The sequence below is a fragment of the Dromiciops gliroides genome, chromosome 1, assembly GCF_019393635.1.
Source record: "Dromiciops gliroides isolate mDroGli1 chromosome 1, mDroGli1.pri, whole genome shotgun sequence".
In the NCBI taxonomy this organism is placed as follows: domain Eukaryota; kingdom Metazoa; phylum Chordata; class Mammalia; order Microbiotheria; family Microbiotheriidae; genus Dromiciops; species Dromiciops gliroides.
Window position 1 is genome coordinate 59,113,718 of NC_057861.1, and position 13,266 is coordinate 59,126,983.

At 47.1% G+C, this 13,266-nt stretch overlaps 1 protein-coding gene across 1 annotated transcript; it reads right to left on the reverse strand.

Annotated features, from left to right (window-relative positions):
• Positions 1-7,131: 7,131 nt before the first annotated feature.
• KLF2 (Kruppel like factor 2) lies at positions 7,132-9,837 on the reverse strand. Its single transcript, XM_043969952.1, has 3 exons — positions 9,443-9,837; positions 8,503-9,343; positions 7,132-7,873 (listed from the first exon to the last, which is right to left on the reverse strand). Exons 1-3 carry the CDS (start codon positions 9,515-9,517, stop codon positions 7,698-7,700), a joined length of 1,092 nt encoding a protein of 363 aa, XP_043825887.1. The 5' UTR covers positions 9,518-9,837; the 3' UTR covers positions 7,132-7,697.
• Positions 9,838-13,266: the final 3,429 nt, after the last annotated feature.

Genomic DNA, 13,266 nt, shown 5'->3' on the forward strand with positions numbered 1-13,266 from the left:
AACAAAAGGCAAAAATAGCAAATACATCCTTTATGGAGCATGATACAATAAAAATAGAAATTGGTTCAGGAACCACAAACAAAAGATAAAGATGCAAATGGAGACAACAATAAAATCCTTTTAAAAAAAAAGAGTGGGTAAAAGCAATGTAACTTTGTATGTACTTGCATCAGATAACTCACCTTTCTATTAATACTTCATGGCAGGGGATTCTCAACCTGAGGTCCATAAACTTAACAAAAAATTTTTTTTGATTACTGTATGTCAGTATAATTGTTTTTCTACATTATTTATTTTATTTTATAAACTTAAAAACATGATTCTGATAAAAGGTCCCTAGGCTTCACCAAATTGAATGTCAAAGGAATCCATGACAAAAAAAAAAAGATCAAGAATCTCTAAGCTTTATTTTTTACAAAGTCCACGGCATATAGTTTCACATTCGATCCTTTATAACACATATTTGAATTGAGCAGATAGAGAAGTTGAGTATCACAGAGATGAAGTCATATGCAGTCAGTCCCCTCAGGACTAGGCTTGAATCTAGGTTTCCTGACTCCTAAGTTACATAACCACCATAGGCAGGAATGAATTTGGGTATATATTATCTGCAGATCCTTGAATATTCATTGAAACAGAGCCCTGCACTGGGAATTAAGAAACTCAGGCTCTAGATCTTGTAATTAGTTTTGTGTGTCCTTGGGCAAATCACTTTCCCTTTCTGGTCCTCAGTTTCCTGATCTGTAAAATGAAAGCTTTGTACTCAATCAATAAACACTTATTAAGCACCAACTATGTTCCAGGCACTGTACTAAGTGCTGGGGATACAAAAAGAGGCAAAAGATAGCCCCTGCCCTCAAGGAACTTATGGTCTAATGGGGGAGACAACATGTAAAAGAATCAATACACAGCAAGCTGTATTATACAGGATAAATAGGGGAAAAATTATAGAGGGAGGGGACTGGAATGAACAGGGGTTGGGGAAAGCTTCCTGTAGAAAGTGGGATTGTAGTTGGGACTTAAAGGAGGTCAGAGAGGTCAATAGAGTGGAGGAGGAAGAGCATTGCAGGCAAGAGGGACAGCCAGAGGGAATGCTCTGAGCCCCAAATCAGAGCATATTGTTAGTGGAATAGCCAGGACTTAAAGATGCCATTATTCCAATAATGATTGTTGTTGTTTGTCCTTGTTCTCAAAGAGGACCATGACATTGAGAAGTGATGTCATGTGACTTGGAGTGGATTGGATTTAAGTGAGGCAGGGCTATGAAAAGTTACCAGCATCACACTCTCCTCCAGAGCCATCTGGGTCCAATGGCAAGATATAGATCAGGACGACTGGAGCTGGCCCTGGATGTTTGAGGAAATGGGGGTTAAGTGATTTGCCCAGGGTCACACAGCTAATAACTGTCTGAGGTGAGATTTGAGGTAAGGTCCTCCCAATTTCAGGGCCAGTGTTCTATCCACTGTCCTACCTAGCTGCCCCTCAATATTTTTTTTTTGGTGGGGCAGTGAGGTTTAAGTGACTTGCTCAGGGTCACACAGCTAGTTAGTGTCAAGTGTCTGAGGCGGGATTTGAACTCAGGTCCTCCTGAATCCAGGGCCAGTGCTTTATCCATTGTGCCACCTAGCTGCCCCCCCCCAATAATTTTTGACAGAGATCATTAAACAACTTAGACTATATAATAAAACAATATTTGTTTTCAGATCTAAGAAAATAGAAAGTCTAGGGCAGTTAGGTCATGGCAGTGGATAGAGTGCCAGAATCAAGAAGGTCTGAGTTCAAATCCAGCCTCAGACACTTATTAGCTGTGTGATACTAGGCAAGTCACTAACCCTCCCTCAGCTTCAGTTTCCTCATCTATAAAAGTGGGATAATAATAGCACCTCCCTCCTAGAATTGTTGGAAAGATCAAATGGGATACTATTTGTAAAGCGCTTTGCAAACCTTAAAATACCATATAAATGGCGGTTGTTATTTGCTGCTGTTATTATTATTAGGGCTCACCTGAGCCTCAGACTTCATGACATGATCCCACCTGCCTCAAACCAAATATTATTGAACCTAGTCTGTCCGTGGTAGCAGCACCTTCAGGAAAGGAAACCCAGTCATGCTGACTCAGGACTAGTCATGGGTCTCCAGTGGCACTCAATGCTGCATTTTGCCTTGTGGCCAGTTTCCAGTAAGAGTACTAAGATCCAGATCTCCCTTTGGGTGATTGTATTGCTGGGCCCTCCTCCCCATGCTCCCTCATTTCAGGTGCATCTAATGTTCAGCCCAACTCATTTTGCAACTTTCTTTCCAAACACCGGCTGCTGGGCATTTTCGTCACAGTCATCACAGTTTCTCTCTTCCCTCGAGCTGGCTAAGGGGTGGTTTTTCACTCTTATTGAATCCCCACCTTCTAGCACAGAGCCTTGCAAATGCAGAGAACCAAATAAATGCTTATTTTGCTCAAGGTGCCCTGGAAGTAGATTCACTGACCCCAGTTCACTACAACCCTTCCCTTCCCCCCCCCTTTTTTGCATAGCCTGCAAAGAGACCCAGTACCTAGGTGGTGTAGTGGATAGAGTCCTGGGCTCTATCACAGATTCCAGAAGAACTTAGTTGGAATCCTGCTGTAGACACTTAGCACTATGTGACCCTAGCTAGGGAAGCTGCTTCACTTCAGCTTTAGTTTTCCTATTTGTAAAATGGGGCTAATAATAGCACCTGCCTCCCCAGTGTTGTTATAAGGATCAAATGAGATGATATGTAATCATGGTTTGCAAACCTGGAACCCCCGCCCCACCCCCACACACACACTGACATGCTAGCTGTTACTGTCATGATCCCGAGGAAGGCTGTTGGAAAGGAAAGAACTTTGTATCTGGAGCTGAAGAGATCTAGGTTCAAGACCTCCTAGCTCTTTGACTTATGAGCTTTTAGCAAGCCCTTTATGATCCTTAGATTCCCTGTCTATAAAATGGAGATGATGGTACTTGATTTACAGGCCTCACAGGGTTGTGGTAGGGCTCAAACCAGATAATATACATAAATCATCACATAAATGTCAACTGGTGTTATTATGAGATGAATGGAGTTGTATAGATGCCTGTCTTCTGCTGGAAAAAAAAATGCTTAAGCTTATTAACACCTTGATGGGCCTAATGAAGTCAGTTTTAATAATGGCTGGGGCTAACCTAGCATGGAGAATGTCTCTTTCATCAGCATTTTGGAGAGGGCCAAAGAAGAGAGGAGGGGAAAAAAATCTTCCGTCAACAGGTGTTTGGTTTCAGGGAGCTGAGTCAGCAAAGGATAATTGCATGTAAAGATTTTGCAGCGTCTCTGTTCCGTCTGATCCTTCCAGATTATGCCCTTTTGTCTCCTGATGAAAAATATATGAGTGATGTTATGTAACACTCTCTCCTCTATTCAATTGGAGACACTTAAGAAAACAGAAACTCAACATGAGTTTCATCCCCATTTTAGATGTGAATTTAATGAAACTCAGATGTAGTAAGACAACATGTTGGCCAGAAAACTTGGCAGGTGCATTGAAATCAGCTAGGAAAATGGCCTTGGGCAAAAGGGTTGAGTTGTCTTCCGTTGATTGTGGCCTGAACCCACTCTTGTGGGGAAACAAAACCAACTGCACTTAGGTTGAAAATGTACAAGGTTAGAGCTGGAACTCCGAAGTCATTGTTGATTCATCCCTGTCTCTTTCTCATCACTCCTATCCAACCAGTCACCTAAATCCTGTCTATCTGACATCATCTCTCAGATTTTGAGCCTTCCTCTCGACTCCCACTCCCATTGCCATCTCTTCCAGCCCTGGCCTAGACTGCTGCAAATAGCTTCCTTGCAGGTCTTCCTGCCTCCAGGCCATCCTGTCTATACCACCAGAAACACCTCAGGATTATCTGATTATTTGATTTTAGCCCTGAAAAGAATTGCCTCAATCTAGGCATTTGGAACCACTCAGCTCAAAATCTTCAGCAACATCGTGAAATCGTGTTATCTTCTAAGTCGTCTTCAAGGCTCCTGTGACTGGTATTCAAGGTCCTCCACGAGCTGACACCTCCCCATTTTTTCTACCCTTATCTCATATCAATCCTCACCGCATATATGCTATACCCTAGTCAAACTGAAAAACTCTATGCCCCAGTTCATGACCTGCAATCTCACAACTCTGCCTTTGCTCTGGCTGATCCCAATGTCTGGAATGCCCTCTGTCCCTCTCCTCTTTGCCTGTTGAACTCCTACCCTGCCTACTACCTGTGTTGGAGAAAGAAATGGCAAATCACTCCAGTATCTTTGCCAAGAAAACCCCAAATGGGGTCAGGAAGAGTCGGACATGACTGAACATCAAGCAATTATCTGTGTGACCCTGGGCCAGCCTCTCTCAGGCTGTTTACTCCTCTGCAAAATGGGGAAATCACACCCACCTCACAAGGTTTTTGTGGGGATCAAATAAGAGGATGTTTGTGGACCACTTTAAAGTACCAACTTGATATGAGCTATTGTAATTCTTGCTCATCCTTTGAGGTACAACTCCCAACATCACCTTCTCTCCAGAAAGCCTTCTGCAATCCCCTTTGTTAGTCATGACATTCCCCTTCAGGCCTGTTGGAGTTTTGTAACTCCCTAATGCAGTGAAGCATAATTTGATAAGCATTTATTAATATCCTCTGTTCAAGGCACTGGGGGTGCAAAGACAAAAACTACAGGGTCTTAGATGTGGTCTATCTAGTTTACCTTCTGCACCCAATTTAACAGACGAGGAACCCGAGGCTTATGGTTAAACGGTTTGCTCAAGGTCACATTGATAGGTAAGAGTTAGCAGTGGTATTCAAACCCAGATCCTCTGACTCTAGACTCTGCAATCTTTCTACTCTGTATTGCAGAAACAAGCTTCCAAGGAAGCTCACAAGTATGTAATGCGTATTCTAACCATGCGTACTAAACTATTTCCCCTAGTACCAAACACAGTACCCGTCATGCAGCAGTCAAAGTATAAGGCACCTTTGAGATGGAAAGGACTTTAAAACAAAGGATGTCAGAGCTGGGTAGAACTTTAGAAATTACTCGGTCCAAACTCATTTTCCATTTGAGGAAACGGAGACCCACAGAAAAAAAAATAACCTAAGATTTGTCAACTAGTGGCAACGAACTGGATTTAGAATCTTGTTCTGAACTACTCCCCTCCCCCCCTTCCCCCCAGTCCACTGCTCTGGGCTATGCCCTCTTTTTATATAGTACTAGGAAGACATTACAGGGGCATCAACAGTAAATGAGCCAGGACTGATGAAAGAAAAAAAAAAACAACAACCCAATTTCATCATGTTCTAGGGCCAGTGCAGGATAAGAGATTTCACATCTCAGGGGTCACATTCTGAAAACATATTTGCAAAAGATGTAACAAGAGTAGAAATTTTTTTAAAAAAAGAAAAACAAAAACCCTAAGTACAAGAGGAAGTTGGTAGAATGTTGATCTAGAAAGTTGAATCAAATGTTAATTTTCAATTTCTGCTTTCTGAAGATTACTTAACATACTCATCTGCTTTCACAGGTTTTATCTAGGGGAGAAGGGAAGGGAGGAAATCCTTAGGACTATTGCAACACGATGTATGATTATTTTAAAATATGCTGTGCGATTTTCACTTTCTGGAAACAAATTGTGCAATTGCTAGGAACTAAGGTTTCCAGGGTGTTTTTTTTTTTTTTAAATGAAGATGTGTTGAATTAGCACTTTGAAACATGCAAGCCTCAAGGGCAAAATGTGAAGTTGTTTTTCTATACCAGTGATCATGGTCCCAAGGCAAATCTGTTGGACAGAGGCAGCACCTTGAAAAAGTAGTCGGGGTAGGGTGACCTAGTGGTGGTTAGCGCACTTACCTCAAATTTAGGATGCTTGGATCCTGAGTGGAAGCTTTGTAAGTCTAAAAACACTTTCACATCCATAAAACGGAATGTAGAGAGTGTACCCATTTCTAAAAGTCAATTTGCAGAAGATCAGACCAACAATGAATGAGGCAAGGGACCTGGGCTGGAATCTGGGATCTGCTCTCTTTACTGTATGACCTTGGGCAAGCCATTGAATCATTCCAAGACAGATAAAAGGAGGGGGTTGGACTAGAGAGACAGTCTTTCCACAGTACTAGCAAAATGTATCCAAAAAGCATATCCATGCTTTTTATGTTCACAAGGCAGTACATATATTCAACCCACTGTTAAAAATCCAAGCTTGATCTTTATCAGTGGGAGGCAGCTTAATATGGAAAGAGCCTTGGTTGGACTTCCGAGTCAAGAGTCCTGGGTTCAGATTTATTTGTGTGATTTTGAGCAAGGCTCTTCCCTTTATCAAGTCTTCATTTGTAAAATGGGGATGATTCTTGCCCATTCTTCTCAAAGTTGTTGTGAAGAGGAAGAGAAGATAATGCATGAAGAATAATAAGCTTGTCAATTGTGGGGTACTAGAAATAAATGTCAGTTATATTCATTGATCTTAAGATAAACAATTCTATAAGGAGGGTTTTTACAGAACCTTCCTTCAGTAAAACACAGACTGAGGACACATAAAAATTCATATGGCAAGGAAGAAACTGAGCATATTGGAGCAGAAAATCCTGAAGGACTGAATCACTTCTTAATTGAAAAGCTTGGAGGATAAATTCAAGCTACCAAAATAATACAGGGCAGTTGGAGTAGTCCTTTTTTCAGACCAATGGTTTTGAGGGTTTCATGTCAGCTGGGTCACCACTTTCCCCTAAGCCCTTGGGAAAAGAAGGTAATTGATGTATGAGACAGCCTTAAAATAAGCCTCCCTAGTTACAGAAATGCAGTGTTTAAATTTATAGGAAAAACCCACATGCTTGCTGGCATGCAGTCACCACAGCTGGAAAACATTGAGACTATGAAAATAGCCCAACCCAAACTGAGTAACTAAAACACCATTTCTAAAAAGGTAGTAAATCTTGCTGGTTTCTTCCCACCTCTAAGTTTCATCAATTTTTTTTTTAAACTAATCCCATCCCTCCACCTCCTTCATTCCACATTCAGTGAGAGGCTGGCACCGACTCACCAGGAGAACCAGAGGTGTATCAAAAATGCCAGCATTCAAAAAGTCAACTCTGGGTATGCACGGAAACATTCTTTAAAAGATGCAAAACATTTGTTTTTATTTTTTTAAAAACTGAGAAATCGTTTTCATATAAAACAGAAACAGGCAAAAAGGCCCATTTGTCCTTATATATTTACATTATGACAAGACTTGCCAAATATTTCCGTTATTCAACATCTTAGGCAGTAAAGTTAAGGCTATGGTTCTTACAAGGCATCAAGCCCTGTGCTAGTGTAGACCATGGCTGAGCATTTGTAAGAATACTATTGCACCATTTTGAATACAAAATTCGTCAAGGGAATCTTCTCAAGCCATGCCTTTTAGGGTGAGATCGACCCAACAGGTCCCATTCAACAGTCACTCAGTCCCACTGGGGTCAGCGTCAGGGATTCCAATGCACAAACCTCTGGTTAAGTCTGTGGTCGAGGTCCAATTAGGGGAAATGCCCTATGTACAAGTACAGTCCTGCTGGACGCTAGCCTTTTACAAAAGCCCAATAAATACCAGTCACATTCTGGGAGAAAGTAGTTCAGAGAGGTCCCTGGCTCCAGGCTCAGCCTGTAGTGCCAGCTACAGGCTTGCCCGGGGTGGAGCCCAGTTACATATGCCTCTTCATATGCAGGGCCAGGTGGTCAGACCGGGAAAAGGCTCTGTCGCAGAGGTGACACTGGAAGGGCCGGTGCCCCGTGTGTTTTCTGTAGTGCCGGGTTAGCTCATCTGATCGGGCGAATTTCCAACCGCAGCCATCCCAATTACAGTGATACGGTTTCTCACCTGCCAAGAGATCAGACAGAAACATTTAGACCATCAAAAGTACGAGGAGATACCTGCAGCTGAGGCTCCACACACTATATGCTATGCTTATAAAGCACCCCAAGCTACACGTTCCTCAAACATAACTTCCCCGTCCCCGTCCCCCCCCCCCCCCCCGCCATGAATTGCTATTAGAGTTAGGGGAAGAGACCCAGCGCAGTAAATAATGCATCACCCCACCCCCCTCCTGGGCTACCACAGCCTCTCCAGAGCCTTTGGTGACAGTGGCTCAAGTGACAGCGTCACATCCCTAGGGCAGATCTATTCCAGCCCCTGCCCTTCTCTCCTCAGAAGAGGCACATTTCCAGTTTTCCCAGTACCCTTTCACCACCCCTTTACACCTGACTTCTCCCTTGAGGGGGTTATTCATTCTGTGCCTAAGAGACGCCCGGTGTCTCCCCCCAAACTTTACAGTTCTCCTATAGAGGGCGCGTGTGTGTGTGTGTGTGTGTGTGTGTGTGTGTGTGTGTGTGTAGGGGGGATCCCTAAGAACCTCTCCCGCCTAGGCTCGCGCTTCCCCACTTCAGGTGGCGCATGCCGGGGGTAAGAGCATGCACTCGTCCCCTCCCCAGCCCCCGGCCCGCACCCACCTGTGTGCGTGCGCAGGTGCGCCTTGAGGTGCGAGCTCTTGGTGTACGTTTTCCCGCAGCCCGCGTAGCTGCACGTGTGCGTGGCCGTCCGCTTGCGGGGCCACGAGCGCCGGCCGCGCTTGGGCTTGGTCTCCAGCAGCTCCAGGGGCGACGACGGGGGCGTGAGCAGCCCTCGGGCGGTGGGACCCGCGGCGGCGGCGGCCGCCAGACCCAGGCCCTCGTCGAAGAGCCCGAAGGGACCCGCGGGGTAGTGCAGCGGGGGCGGCCCGGGGAAGGCGGCGGCGGCGGCGGCAGCGGGGCCAAAGGCGCCTGGGGGCCCGAAGGGGCGCGGCGCGGACAGCCGGGAGTGGGCATCCTGAAGCGGGCTGCGGCCGTCGGGGCTGAGCGGGGGCGTGTCGGGGCCGGAGCCCGGGCCCAGCATGCAGGCCCCGCTGCCCTCCCGCTTCACGCAGCGCGGAGGTCGGCCTAGGGCAGCCGCGAAGGCGCCGCCGTCCAGCTCGGGCTCAGCCTTGATGCCGTCGGCGAAGGCCCCGAAGGCGGACGGGGCCAGCAGGAAGCGGCCCTGCAGCGCTCCCGGGGCCGGAGCTGCCTGGGGCTCGGGCCCCGCCGCCGCGAGCCCATAGGTGGGCGGCTGCTGCGGCTGCGGCTGCGGCTGCGGCGGGGCCGCGGCAGGCTCCGGGTAGCAGCCGGGGGGCGGCGGCGGGTAGAAGGCGGCCGAGGGCTCGGGGGCCGCGGCACCCTCGGGGCCCAGCCCGTCCAGACCCATAGAGAGGATGAAGTCGAGCACGCTGTTGAGGTCCTCGTCGGCGCCGCCGGGCTCGGGCTCCGTGCGGGGCCAGCGCTGCGGGAGAGAGACACGGAGAGGGCCAGTGAGACTGGGGTCGGGGGCACGCGGGGCGGGGAGCGGAGGCAGCGGAGGGGGCGCGGGGCGCTCACTCACCTCCTGGAAGCCGCGCTCCCGGCACGGGCTGGCGAACGTGGCGAAGGACGGCAGGATGGGCTCGCTCAGTGCCATGGCCGCCGGACGCCCGGGGGGGACGGACGGACGGACTGACGGATGGACAGAGACAGACGGCCCACGAGTCGGGAGGGGAGCGAGAGTGTGTGCGGGGCTACCCGGCTGCCGCTGTCACCGGCTGCACGACTAACTGACTGAGTGACTGACAGGCGCGCGCGCGCCGAGCCGGAATGACTGACGGACAGAATGACGGGCTGGGCTGGGGGCTGACAAGGCTGTGAGTGGCGGCCTCGGGGCCCGCCCGAGCCTTATAACGCGGCGCGCGGCGGGTCGGGCCAATGGCAGCGGCGGCGGAAACGCGTCCCGGATGGGGACGAGCTCCGGGCTCAGCCTAAATTTAGCCGCAGTATATAAGCCAGCGGCGGCCGCGGCCGCAGCGGCTGCGGACCAGAGCCCGGAGCTCCAGCCTGGGCCCCGCCCCCTCTCCGCTCCCTCTGCCCCTCCCCGTCTCCCGGGGCAACGCTGTCAACAAGCGAAGCCTGCAGCGGCGAGCCGGGGTGTCGCGTCAGCGTGACGTGTACGGATCCCCCCCCTCCGCCCCCATCCCGCCAGGGCTTTCCCGGCTTTCGCCGCGTTCCCCGCCCCCTCCTTGGGGCTCGGGAGAAAGGGGGGGGGGGCGCGGGGGCGGGAAAGCACCACCTGCGGCTGGGGACCCGGGGAGTCCGGGCCGAGAGGGATGGAGGTGTGCTGGGCCGCGAATCGGGAATAACCTCAGGACTTAATCTCTTTGTTCCTTTGTACCCCGCAGGAGAGTTCTAGTCCCTCGAGGGCAGGGGCTGCTTCTAAAACATTATCCACATTATTTTAATCAGATTCTCATAACTTGGTATGATTAGGTGCTGCTGTTATCCCCGTTTTACTGATGTGAGAAACTCTGAGAGGTTAAGAGATTTATCTAGGGTCACACAGTTATTAAGTGCTTGAGTTCAGCGTCTTCTCTTTTAGTTCAAGTTACTTTTCTCGGAGTAGGCACTTTAATGCTAATTGAATTCAGGGGAGGGATTCTGCATCCTCCCGCCCCAACAGCAGCCAGACCCTCATTACCTGGACATTGGGCCCAATTGGACGACGGCGCAATTATGTTTCTTAACTCGGACTTGATCCCTCTTCCAATCAGCGTCTGGTCATTTCCACAACTGGTCAGAAATGATCAGTAACTCCCTTGTCTCCCTATTGAAGTTCCCTTATCTTCCTGGCAGTTTCCAAAATCTTTTCGTTGGCTCCAGTCCACCCTCCCACTCAGCTGTCAGATTAATCTTCCTAAAGCTCAGGTGCGACTGACCCCTCCCCACCCCCGCCCCCCAGTCATTTAATAAACTCTAATGGCTCCCTACTACCTCCAAGATCAAAGAAGAAAAATATAGGGATGTTTCGGGCTGGAGTAGGGAAGACACGGGAATGGGAGTGGGGAACATAACAGCTGTTTTCAATTATTGAAAAGGCTATCCTATCAACTGTGAAAACAGCTACAATGATCCAAGAGAATTCCAAAGGACCCATGAATGAAAAATGCAGTCCACCTCCAGAAAGAGAACTGATCAACTATGAATGCAGATTGGGAGAGAGAGAGAGGGAGAGGGAGAGGGAGAGAATTATCATAAGGAAGGATTCCTTGCACTTACTTGGTCCCAGAAAGCAAACCTAGGACTAGGAACAATGGGCAGAAATTACAGAGGGGACTGATTTTGGTTTTGATTGATATAAGAAGGAACTGTGTAAATGCAACATTGACTACCTCTGGAAATGAGATGCTAGTTGACCACTTAATGGAGATTCTGAACAGTTTGGATTAGATGACTTCTGAGGCCCTCTCTAATCCCCCTGAATCCCCTTGGAGGGAGAATGATTTTCCCTGGATCATATGATCAGTTGCAGAACTGAGATAGCTCCAGTGTTCTGATTCCCTATCATAGGAGCCATCTGAGGTCCCTCTGAAAAAGGAATAAAGTAGAAATTGTTATGTTTAAACCTTATGAAATGAATCCTTTCAAGGATGAAATTGGTGATCACATCCCTTCTTTCTTCCCTTTCCATCATGATTAGCACAAGGATCATGATGATTTTTTTTTTGATGAGGCAATTGGGGTTAAGTGACTTGCCCAGGGTTACACAGCTAGTAAGTGTATTGTCTGAGGCCAGATTTGAACTCAGGTTCTCCTGAATCCAGGGCCAGTGCTCTATCCACTGGACCACCTAGCTGCCCCTATGATGATTATTATTAAAGATGAGAAAGTGGAGAATTGATTTGCACAACCACAGAATTAGTAGCAGACTTGGCTCTATCTATCTATCTATCTATCTCTAGATAATCTATTATCTATCATCTGTCATCTATAAATAACCTAGATCTTCTTACTCCACTATCCCAATATCCTTATTCTGGCTTGGTTTAGTTGACCCAAGAACCTCTTTTTATTTTTTTAAACTTCTTTTTCCTCTCCTCTTAACTCTTTTCTAAACTCTGCACTTTGACTCCCAACCTATTCAATTGAAACTGCTTTATCCAAAATGACCAATGAACTTTTCAGACAGATCCAATGGTCTTTTCTTAATTTTCATCCTTCTTGACTTCTCTACAGGCTTTAATGCTGCTAATTACCCTCTTCTCCATGATACTCCTCTCTCCTAGAGACTTGCCCTGGATGGGGACAGCTGGTTGGTGAGGATGGATGTCCCTTTCAGGAGGTCCTTGATCAGTGTTACCTCCTGTTTATAAACATGATTAAGCATCTACTAAATGCAGACCACTATTAGGGAGATGAGACATGGCTCCTGCCCTCATGGATCTTACATAGGGCAGGGCTTCTTAAACTTTTTCCAACTTATGACCCCTTTTTGCCTGAGAAATTTTTATGCCACCTTGGGTATATAGGTATATAATAGGCGTGTGTGTGCGTGTGCACACTTCATTACCAAAATTTTCATGACCCCCCCCACACATTCAGTTGCTGGGACCCATATGGGGTTGAGATTCACAGTTTAAGAAGCTTTGTCATATAGTGAGAAGGAACATACATGCACAATATAGTGTGTCCCAGAGGTCTTGGTCTTTTGAGTCTAATTGCTGAGATCATGTCTACTTGGATGTTCCCCCAAGGCTGTCCTGGGCCCTCTTCTCCGCTTCTATTCCTTGGTGATTTCATCAGATTTCCATGCAGATGACTTTCAAATCTACTTATCCAGCCCTAACCTTTCTCTTCCTAATGTGAACGTCTGACCATGTCACTTCCTCTAGTCAATAAACTTTAGTGGCTCTCTATTACCCCTAGGATCAAATGTAAAATCTTCTCTTTGGTTTTTAAAGTTCTTCACAACCTGGCTCCTTCCTTTCTAGCTTACACTTTATTTCCCTCCATGTAGAGTGGCACTGACTTGGATGTTTCTTGCACAGGACACCCCATTTTCTAACTTTATGCATTTTCACTAGCTGTCCCTCCCATGCCAGGAATTCTTTCTCTCCTCATCTCTGTCTTCTGACTTCCCTAGCTTCCTTCAAGACTCAGCTAAAACTCGACCTTGGGTGAGAAGCCTTTCCTGGTTCCCCTTAATGCCAGTGCATTCCTTTGGAGATTTCCTCCTGATTACATTGTATTTATCTTGTTTGAACATAATTGTTTGTGTGTTATTTTCTCCATTAGAATGTGAGCTCCTTGAGGGCAGGGACTGGGTTTTTTGTTGTTATTTTTTGTTTTGCTTACTTTATATCCCCCTAGAACGTAGTAGGTGCTTAATAAATGCTTGTTGAC